The following is an 11,569-nucleotide window of genomic DNA, read 5'->3' as shown; positions in this document are numbered from 1 at the left end:
TTCCTGGGAAATGAAGAAATCTAAAACAATTCATCAATAGAGAATTTATGGAAATAACTTAATGGTAAAATACGTTTTTATGGTTTAGAAATGCTGAAGAAATGTATCAGGAACTTTCTAACTTATGATCTGCACAAATAAAAATAGATTTAAATTAAAAAACTTATCGAGTCTATGCGTCATAGATGTACTGAGGTTGTTAAAAACAATTGACATCCCATAAATTACACTGACAGCGGTTTAGTGAAGTGAAAATCTGACATGCCATAAATTGAATTTTGGTAATTTACTTTTAAAAGTTCCTTTAACTTTTGAGTTAAAAGCAGGAAACAAGTCAACAAAGTCCAGTTGGACTTTCTTCATTTGCTATGGGAGGACAAAATAAGAGTTGCATTTGCTAAGAATGAATAAACGTTTTAAGTAACACTCACCCTAATCCTAAGGTGGCTCACCAACCTTATCATATGAATAGCATTCGATTGATGTTTAAATTCAGTTCATGTTTTTATTATCCAGTACGCATGTTTATCAGAAAACGCTTTGCTCGGTACATTCTATAAGACCATGCAACACATCCCCAGAAAATTTTTTTTGATTATCATCAGAAAACATTTCCTCTTTCAAAAAATGTGTACAACAACTTTTTTTAGTGGGGGCCTTAAGGAGAAATCACATTTTTTAGAGGAATGCCCAGGAATTTTGTTGTTCAAAATAGGTAACTAATAGGCATGTAGCATACTCAAATTTCTAGTAAATTGATAGTGATTTCGAATTAGAATGACTTACAAAAAATTAGGGTAATTGGAGCTAAACCAACCCCACCCCGACCCCTAACGGACCCCTTCCTAAAACTACGTCTCCTTTAATCATAATAATTCTTATTTTGTTCTATCATAAACTAGATCAAAATTTATCGACAGATTTCAAATTGCATCAAAAAAATCTCTTTTCGTTTAAGATTTATAACCATGAAATAACTTTAAATGGTATTAATTTTTAAACGGAAATTTTTTTTGATGTAATTTGAAATCTGTCGATGAAATTTGATCTAGTTTAATATAAAACAAGCAAAAAATTGAAAAGGATTTTTAGGAACCATACCCTACGGGGGCTTCGGGGGATCGCTTCGAACACCACAAAATCATGCCCATGCCCCTGTATTTAGATTTTCAGAAATGTTTGTGATAGGTTTATCAATTTTTCTTTTAAAGTATTTTAAAATGTTTGTTTAACATTGAAACTTATAGGTGGACATGTAGTTTTCATGGCTTTCTTTTTAAATTTTATTGAAGTACAAACGATGCAAAGCAACCTTTAGTTGTTAACAATTAGTAAAAGCTTGCAGTTGCTAATTGTTAATAGTTGTATAATAACTTCTAAGGCGCTGAAGATGTTTCAAATAAACCTGCAGAAAGACCAATTTGTCAAGATTGCTATGCCCAAGTGGGGCAAGGAATTCCGCATCCCTGTACAAAAATAGAAAGACAAAAGGATTTGACTGCCATTGAAAATCAACATTATCAACAACGCAAAGAAAAATTCTGTTCAGTTCTATCAAAGTTTTAAGCACAAATGACTCAGAGAACACCTTGGCTTTGAAAACTTTTGGTCCAAAGCAACTCACTGTCTCTTTCGGAAAGAATGAGGTTAAGACACCTTTCTTTTCTTTAGATAAATTGAATAAACTACAATAAAGCTAATTTTTTAATAATTTCATTATGATTTCTAAGTAATTGCAACATGATTGAAGTTGCACAATTTCTGAGAAGTGAGGCAGGACGGAAAAGTGTGGAATTAAATGAAAGCAAAGAGGTAAGTAAGCTATTACCAAAAAATATATTTTTTGATAAATAGATTGCAATTTGTATCATTCATTTTGATTTTTTATGGATGTATAGTTGGTAGAAAAAGATACTTCGATGAGGCAGGGATTCCTTAACCCTTTCATGCGCTGGATTGTTTTATAACAACAAATTAAACTAAGCTTCCCCAATTCAAATGGTGCATTCTAATCGGTTGAAAACAATATTATTTTATAAAGGAAAGTTGAAAAAGGCTGTAGAAAAAGTCTACTTTAACATTTCATAGTTCCGCTGTCATTTTGTAGATGATTTTTATGGGTTATGTTAGTTATGGAAAAATAATTGGTTCATGAAAGGGTTAAAGTTACACTTTCAATAATCCTAAATCCAGATTTTAAAAGTAATAAAAAGTCTAAAAACTGAGTAAAAGTGACGGATTTGCCTTCATTGAACAAAAAATACCATAATTTGCAGTTAATTTTGTATAAATTGAACATTACTTTCTTAGATTACACAGTATCTGAAGATTTAAAGGTTTTTCTTCAAATGGTTGGAAAACAAACTGCAACATCAAAGCACCCTTGTCTGTTTTGCATAACGTCATCTCCTGACTTTCAAAAAGCTGATCATTATACTTTAGAAACTTTGTGTAGATTGTACGACCAACAGATAGCTGATGGTGCAAATTTAAAAAAAGCAAAAAAGTACACAAATGTTATTAATCGCCCATTATTAGCAGGTGACAAACAAAAAAAAATACTAGAACTTAAATATTCCTGGTCTACATATACTGCTAGGTGTTGTAGACAAAATTATAAAGAAGATTTATTGAGTTTATTTAAAAACAAGGAGTGTGGGTTACAGTTTGTTAACCAATATATGTCATTATCTTGACATCAGCAGAGTGTCCTACCAAGGGCAGAATTTTTTGGAAGGCAATGCTTGCAATAAATTGCTTAAAATTAAAGACAGCTTTGAACTATTTTTTTAGTCTATAAAAAATAGTTCAAAGCTGCCTATGTTTATAAAAAAATAGTCCATGGTTGTTTTGGAAAATCATTAAGCTCAGCATATGTTAAAGATTTTGAGGAGTTCTCTACGAGCTATAGAAATCTAAGCGCTACAATTTCTTTTAAGGTACACATAGTTGAGCAACATATTATTAAACTCATCGACATGAAAGGTAGAGTCTTCAGTATTTTTAAATTTGATAAAAAATAATTTATATTCTTAGTAATTGAATACTCTATTTCAACAGTTGAATCTTAAAATTTGCATAAATTACAACGAATATTTATTAAATAAACTTGTATTTCTTTTCTACTTCTTACATTCTTACATTACAGGCATAGGTTACTAGACCGAATAAGCTCTCTAACCTATTCATCAGGATTTCAATCAGTTTTGGCGAATGAGAAAAGTTGAAGAGCACACTCCAAACTATACAGAGGCGCTAAAAAATGCGATTGTTGCTTACAACTACAGGCACTTTTAAAGTAGCTTTCTATTTGCAGGAATGTAGCTTGTAAAAAGTAAAATATTAAACCTCCTATGAGCAAACGTTTAGTATGATTTTGAAATGTAAAATATCAATCATAATCTAACCATAAAGACCAGAAATTTTATTTTTTAATGTAATAAAATAATTGTAGCAAACCCTACTCGACCCCTAACAGCCCTCCCCTAGAGTATGGTTCCTAAAAACCATTTTCAATTTTTTACTTTTTTTATATTAAACCAAAATTCATCGACAGATTTCAAATTACATCAAAAAAAAAAAAATTTTCGTTTAAAAATTAAGACCATTTAAAGTTATTTATGGGGGTAATTGGAGGTAGTTTTAAGCTTTAGATGGTTATAAATCTTATACGAAAAGAGATTTTTTGATGCAATTACCTTATGAACAACAAATTTCCTGGGCACTCTCCTAAAATATATGATTTCTCCTTAGACCCCACTAAAAAAAGTTGTTATTCACATTTTTTGAAAGAGGAAATGTTTTCTGGTGATAAAAAAAAAATTTCCATGGGATGTTGCTAGGTTTTAGACCATGTTCCTATGTACTGTGAACGAACGGTTTGATATAAGACCCGCTTTTGGTAGCAAATTTGTTTGAAGATACTTTTCATCAAATTTACACTACACCGACGTCCGTAAGATTGCAGAAGTGAAAACAAAACGCTTGTAGTTTTATTTGATATTTTTTTACAATATGTATAAGTGTATAAATTAGGTAGCATATAGGTTTTGATAAGAGTTATTTATGTAGTATAACTAAATAAAAATATAAAAATTTAATCCATGTTTGGTTTTTCTAATCTAAATTTAAAGCTAAAAATCAAAGAAGAATATGAGCGTAAGAAGAAGTACTTCAAATGTGAGATACCACAAACTCAATAATACAGAGGACGATTTCGATGATACTCAGGTGAGTATGCTGCTATTTTAAAAGTTGCATGAGTTCTGTTTAAGAGGACAAAAAGTTACTTGTTAAAAAATATTTCAATCAGTTCTATGTTTTATACTGACATACAGAATTTTATACTGACAAAATTTTAGAATAAGTATATTAAAAATCTGTTTTAAACTAGTTCCAAAGCTTACCAACAAGTTTCCCAACCAAAGCTATTGCATTAGCTGTATTTTTATTTACACTTGGATCAATATTGCTAATTGTTGGTTGCATGTTAGTTACTGGGAACATTGATGTTAAGGTGAGAAACTATTTAAAAAACTAACAAACTTGATTTTTAACTAATCATGATTAATTTTATATTTGTACTGAATGCAAATTAAAATTCAGTTTACTAATTAATTATTTTTACTGGATTAAATTTAATTAATTGTTATTATGATTTTGTAGTATGTGTTGCTAAACCCTAAAGTTTTAAATTTGATTGCAACTTTTAAAAGTATTTATTCTTACTATTTCAGACTTTTTTTTTTTAAATAAGTGTTTAGTAAATGCTTTCGGGTTCTAAAGTTAAATTATTTCTAAAGTTTATAAATATAAATATATTTTTTTAGTATTCTGACAGAACATGGCCAGTGTTGATATTGGGTATTTTACTATTTATTCCGGGTTTCTATCATGTACGAATAGCATTTTATGCATGGAGAGGTTATAATGGTTACTCATATAATGACATTCCTGATTTTAATTAACAATTAGCTGACTTTGAGCAGTAGGCTTTTTTTTTATGCTTTATGATACAGCAACTATGCAAAAAAACTGCAACTATGTAAAAAAATGTGTTTTATTGCAATCTTCTCATGACTAGCTTTTAAACAATTTTTTTTTATTATTTGTAGCTTTTAAACAATTGCTGTGAAATGTTTTAACTAGATTTTTTTTTTTTTTTTAATTTCTTAAATTTGAATAGAAGTTATTTTACTTCTAGTTTTTTTTTGTTTTATTATTATTATTATTTATTTTTTTTTTTGCTTGTAATCTTGAGTGTATATATTTCTAAAAGAAAGATTAACTTATTTTTGCATTAGTTTTTTTCTCATCTATTTTTACTTCATCCTTGTTTTGCTATTTTCTTATCCTTCTTATATTTATTGACAGGAAGTTTTTTAACATTTTAAGGTGGTTTTGTGATTAAAGATATTAAATTAAAATTACAGTTAGTATTTAAATATTTCTTATAGTACTTTCAATTTTGATTGTTTAACCTCACTTTTAGAAACAATTATAAAATGTCTAAGCAAGGTAGCGTTCGAGATAACAAAAAAGTAGTAAGTCTCAGATATTTTCTAAACTTAAATTTACTTATTTTTAACTAATAAATAAAATGAACCTTTAGAATTAAAAATAACAAAGTTATTTAAATAATTCTTTCATTCATATTCAATAATTTTCAGAGCGGAGAGTTGTTTACTCTTACCTATGGTGCTTTGGTTTCACAGTTACTTAAAGATTATGAGAGTGATGAAGAAGTAAATAAACAGCTAGAAAGAATGTAATTTTATTTCTATGTATTAGGTTTAACTTAGAGTGACTATTAGTTCTCTTTATTGGTTCATTTGTTATATGATCATTAAAGTTTTTATATAAAAATGCAATTTGTATTGCCTAAAACATATTGGAGCTTTCATTGAAATACATTAATTTTTATGTTGTTTGGAATTCATTTATGTAGGGGTTACAACATCGGTGTGCGGTTAATTGAAGATTTCTTAGCACGTTCTAATGTTGGTAGATGTCATGATTTAAAGGAGACAGCTGACGTTATTGCAAAGGTGTAAAATAAGGCTAGTTCATTTGTATTGTGGCATTTTGAAATAAAATTTTGACAAGAGTGATGCTCTGTGCATTCTTAACCTATTGTTTCTAAAAACAAGTTATAATAGAAACAGACATTTTTTTTTTTTAAAGTAGAATAAGCCACATGGAATTAATGGTAGCATGGTTTTATTATGTGTGTGTGTGTGTGTGTGTGTGTGTGTGTGTGTGTGTGTGTGTGTGTATATATATATATATATATATGTATATATATATATATATATATATATATATATATATATATATATATATATATATATATATATATATATATATATATATATATATATATATATATATTTGAATAACTCTTATCATTTATATATGTGTCTGTGTGTTTTTAGAATGGCTTTAAGACATTTCTTGGAATAACACCTCAAGTAACAAGTTGGAATGCTATGGGTGATGAATTTTCCCTTATATTTGATTCTAATCCATTAGCTGAATTTGTTGAACTTCCAGAAGGACATTCTAATCTTTGGTATTCTAGTATTTTAGCTGGTGTTATAAAAGGCGCTCTTGAAATGGTCAGTTAATTAATAGCTTTTTCTAAAGTTGTAAGTTTTTCTTTATATATTCCATTTGAATTATCTTCTATTATCTTTCAGATTCTGTTCTGGCATTATTCTCTTAATTTATTTTCACTTTTTATTGTTCTTTTATTTTTCTATGTGATCTTTTATTGTTCTGCTTGTCTTTTATTGTTCTGCGTTTTTAATTTTGTAAAAGAACTTGTAGGATTATTTTTATTCATCCTATTTGTAATCTTTTACATTATTCAAAATAGCTCCAAATGAAGGATTTTGATCCTTTGAAATCACCATGTATCTCAGAAAATGTTGATTAACTCTCTTAGTTAGATAGCCTTAGAAAATTTAAAAACCAAAAATAAGCTGTTTTAGAGATATTGATTGACTTGTAATGATTTATTAATTTAAAAAATACAACTTATTTTTAGTATCATTTATTTGCATTAGCTTATCATTGTTCTAAGAAAACTTGTATTATAACTCCTAAGAATTGTGCTTCAAAATCATTTTCCTCAAAATCCTTACAATGTGAAACTACATAAAAATTGAAAAACTTCTTTGTTAAATCTTGTTTTATAAAGAAATTCTAAGAAAACTTGTATTATAACTCCTAAGAATTGTGCTATACTTCAAAATCATTTTCCTCGAAATCCTTACAATGTGAAACTGCATAAAAATTGAAAAACTTCTTTGTTAAATCTTGTTTTATAAAGAAATTCTAAGAAAACTTGTATTATAACTCCTAAGAATTGTGCTATACTTCAAAATCATTTTCCTCGAAATCCTTACAATGTGAAACTGCATAAAAATTGAAAAACTTCTTTGTTAAATCTTGTTTTATAAAGAAATATAACTCTGCATTCAGCATATATTAAAAGAGTTCAAGTATTAATGTATGTTTTAAGGTATCTGCATGCTGTAATAGGTGCTTTAATGTAGCTTAAAGTATTGTTAAATTTAGACCAACAGTCATCAGTTCAAGTTAGTAGCTCAAATGGTCTGTGTGGCTGCATAAATTGTGCTTCAACATTATTTTCTAAATTACAAATTTCTTCCAACTACTAATATGTTTATAACCAGTGAATATACAACTACCTAATATATTTACAATCAGTGAATATTTAACAACTTTATATAAAAAAAATCTCACTTGTTTGTTTAAGCTGATGGCATCTTAAATTCTGGGTTAAAATAATGGAAATCTTCTGGTACCAAATATTATGACATCTTATAAACAGCACTGTTTAAATAAAAACTGAAATGCAATCCAATAAATCAAGCAAATGATTCCTGAACTTAATCGGTGGAACAGTTTACAAACATTACTCAATAATGTGACTGTTAAGCTTTAAGAAAGATAGGTTTTGAGGTTTTTACAGTGAAGTTGTGATCTCTTGGCATTAAAAGGGAGTCCTGCATGACTTAAGAATCTCTCACAAGCAGCAGATGCTGGAAGACTTGTGTTGAATTTGAGTGATAACCAATTGATTTGAGGAACAGAGTATAACAGATCCATGTCTCCAATAGGTGGGCATGAAAAAAACCCTTCCAATTCTCTTGTTTGGGATTTTCCAGTTTTAATGGATCTGAAAAAGTCTTCTTCATCAGAATGGCTGTTCTTTGTAGTGTTGTCATCATCAGTGTTGGTGCCCAAGTGATCCTTGATGTATCAAGGCCTGTAAAAATAATTTTTGACAAAAATGGTTTCTGTACACTTATGCATTACTTATAATACATGTATCTTTTCTTTTGTGAGCATATACATATATGCAAACATAAAGATGATTTTATATTTACAAGATTTATGATTTTCTTATCTGTTTTCCAGTTTATTTTAAATTTAGGTAGGAGTATAGCTGCAGCATTGAGCTCAGGATCTTTCTTATCTAAGCAAATTGTTTCAGAACCCCAACCTGCATCAATGAGAGGTACACACACTTTGTAAGATGATACCAGCATTTTTAGCTTTTCTTGCAACTGCTGTATTGTTGGTAGGAGGAACCCCATGTTTAGAGATGGTTCCCCTTAAAGAATGTTGAGGGCCATGGCAACAGGTTTCACACAGCAACATACTCAACCAAAAATCCTATTTTAGCTGGATTCAACCTTTAAATGAAAACTGAGTTGTAGTATTTGTGTACAGTGAATATTTTTCTAACATATACATCCAATGTAAAAGTTGATAAATATTTTGATATTAGTTTTTATATCTTATTAACATAAACTTTGCCAACTTGCATCTTGATATGCAGCATCATGCTTATATGCAGGTTCACCCTGTTTTTTGTAAATGCACATCACTCTTTCAACAGCTAGGAACACAGAGTTCCAATGGGTTTGATTAAGTTGGAGGAACTGCAATTTGTGTTCACATTCAACAGTTTCAAACCCCATGCTTGACTTGCTTGCTTTATTCCACTGAGCAGTACATTTAGAAAAGTAGATTGAAGTCTTCTATAGGTTTCATGATCCACTTCTGCACAAGTAGCATCAACTGTTGATACAAGATTCAGCAGATGGCATGCACATTTTTGATGTTTTGGAAATTGGTAATCAAGGCTGGTGTGATCATCCAGAATGGCAGCTATAGTCCATCTCTAACTCAGAGATTTTAGAATACCACATTGTCTTTACAATGTAAAAGGGCCTGTAAGAGTAGTATAAAGCTATGACATTTATGTGTTTTTGTTAGTTTCCCAATAGACCTATATGAATCCATATTGTTACATTACAAACACAGACTTAATGGAGGTTGGTAACTTTAAAATGAGGGGACTGTATGTGTATCTATATCTTGCCACCAAACATCTCAATTTGTAGTTAACTAATTTTTTTATCTAAATTAACATATTGCTAATGTGTGTTCACATATGTATGTATGCATGTATAACACATTTTTAGTAATACACGGCATACCATTTAACAGTCACATACACAAAAAATTATAGCTACTTATACTGTCATAGCTGACATTATTACACAATAAAGTAAAAGTAATGGCAAACTTACTGCATCTTTTCTCAAAATTGGTATTGAGTTCTTGTAGGCTGAAATGTCTACAAGCTTTGGAAGACACAACTGATAGCACATGATGTGACTATTCTTTTTAGAAAATTCCAAGACGAACATTTTAGTATGTGAGGCCAAGGGTACTCTGACTTCTCTTCACCAGCTTCTTCTGTCTCCATTCTTTTAGATACTGTCTGCCATTCATCAACCAGGTTCAGAATCTCCAACTCAACCTACACAGAGTTTGTTGTGAGTGGTCATGTGACTGACTGACTTCACTTGATTGGCTACATCAACATTAGTTATGCAATCATTTTGCTGCAAATGTTTTTATATACTTAAAATAAAAGTAATGGTTAGTGACCGAAATCCATAGTAACAGAGTAAAAGTTGCATTTTTCTTTCCTTCAAGTAAAAGTAGAAGTATTTCACATTTAAATTCTCACAAGTGCAATTTTCCCAAAAAGCTACTTGAGTTAATACATCAGAGTAAATGTAACGCATTTCTACTCACCTCTACATGAATTAATAAAATCCTTGTGATTTTTATACTGTGCAGTAGTTTTTAAAATTTGTACACAAGCATCTTGCTAATTGTCCTCTGATGTAATGCAAAATGATCTTCTTTAGCTGATTTTTCTCATTTAACAATACATTTAAGGCCATGATATGTGAGGTGCATTGACTTTTGCATTTAAGATGAAACTTTAAGTGATAGCTTTGAATTTGATTTTAAACAAATGTTAATATTTTTTCACACACCTTTTAAATTTTAAACTTCAGAACTTGGAGTAAACAAAACTTCTTCTGGAAGCCTGGTTTTAAATAGCAAGCTAGATGTTGGTGCTGTGCCACCAAGGCCTTATGACTGTTTCCTGAATTATTACTGGGCCAGTAATAAATTTCCTAAAATTTTGAGCTTGACTGTATTAGGATTTGCTCTAATTTACTGATATTCTTAATACAGTGAAATGTGAATTGAAAGAGTATTTCCTCAACCTTAAATTCAATATGGCACCAAGTTTCAGCCTAAAGTATCAACTATTACAGAATTAATCTTTGCTTTAAAATGCCTCAATCAAAATGGCTAATGTGCCAGAGCATAATTTTTTCTTTCAGAGTTACCAAAATCAACAAATTCTGAGACACATGGTGAGATTTTTTTTTTTAGGAAAGGTGGGGGGGGGCTGTTTCCCATTTGAAAAAGAAGTCTTTTTGATTGATTTTTTGATTGATTTTTTGTTTTGACTTCTTTTTTTTTCAGGTTCAAATGGAGGTTGAAGCTGCTTTTGTACAAGATGTGCTTCGGGGGGACAGTATTACTGAAATGAGAGTAAAGTTCATTAGGAAACTCGAAGATGCCGTCCCTGTTGGCGAAGATTAACATGATATTTTTCATTCAAATAAAAGCAGAATAAATTTTAGTCTTAATAAATTGATGATGATTAAATGCTTTCTATGACAATAGATGGAAAAACTTTTCTAAATTTTGTATCTTCTATTCTATACGTTGCTCTATGAAGTTACTTTGATAAAATGATAAAATTGTTTACTAAAGACCTCATGATCAGGTTTTAGAAATTTATATGTATAAATATAAAATAATAATAGAATTGTAATTACTATTATAATTACTATTACAATTGTTATTATAATGGTTGCAAAAATGTTTTTTCTTTTCAACTTTGTTTGAAGTTAAGTTATTGTGGCTTGGTGTATTTTTTATATGGTTTTGTTTTTACTGAAGTTTTTTTTACTCAAGTTTATTTCTGATTTGTTTTATGCTTCATTTTGACCATCATCAGCGTTTTTTTTTTTTTTTTTTTTTTTTTTTTTTTTTCAATGTTCAATGCAAATAATTTAATGAAACTTTGATAAAAAGAAATATTTTTATTATTTCTGTAAATTTGTTTGTAAAGATTTGATAAGTTATATATATA

At 29.2% G+C, this 11,569-nt stretch overlaps 2 protein-coding genes across 2 annotated transcripts; both read left to right on the top strand.

The window, feature by feature from the left end:
• The first annotated feature begins 4,060 nt into the window (after positions 1-4,060).
• Positions 4,061-5,139, top strand: LOC149890663 (transmembrane protein 230-like). The gene is made up of 3 exons (XM_090080988.1): positions 4,061-4,230; positions 4,394-4,516; positions 4,830-5,139. The coding sequence occupies exons 1-3, from the start codon at positions 4,153-4,155 to the stop codon at positions 4,965-4,967; spliced, it is 339 nt and encodes a 112-aa protein (XP_089937114.1). The 5' UTR covers positions 4,061-4,152; the 3' UTR covers positions 4,968-5,139.
• Positions 5,140-5,367: 228 nt separating this feature from the next.
• LOC149890662 (trafficking protein particle complex subunit 3-like) lies at positions 5,368-11,221 on the top strand. The gene is made up of 5 exons (XM_090080987.1): positions 5,368-5,543; positions 5,670-5,767; positions 5,948-6,047; positions 6,435-6,617; positions 10,894-11,221. The coding sequence occupies exons 1-5, from the start codon at positions 5,505-5,507 to the stop codon at positions 11,011-11,013; spliced, it is 540 nt and encodes a 179-aa protein (XP_089937113.1). The 5' UTR covers positions 5,368-5,504; the 3' UTR covers positions 11,014-11,221.
• The last annotated feature ends 348 nt before the right edge of the window (positions 11,222-11,569 follow it).

Source organism: Hydra viridissima, unplaced genomic scaffold (assembly GCF_058129835.1).
Source record: "Hydra viridissima isolate aposymbiotic clone 2 unplaced genomic scaffold, HvirCarnegie_v1 scaffold_3, whole genome shotgun sequence".
Taxonomy (NCBI): Eukaryota; Metazoa; Cnidaria; class Hydrozoa; order Anthoathecata; family Hydridae; genus Hydra; species Hydra viridissima.
The sequence above is the reverse complement of the archived record's forward strand: the minus strand, read 5'-3'. Positions and strand labels throughout refer to the sequence as shown.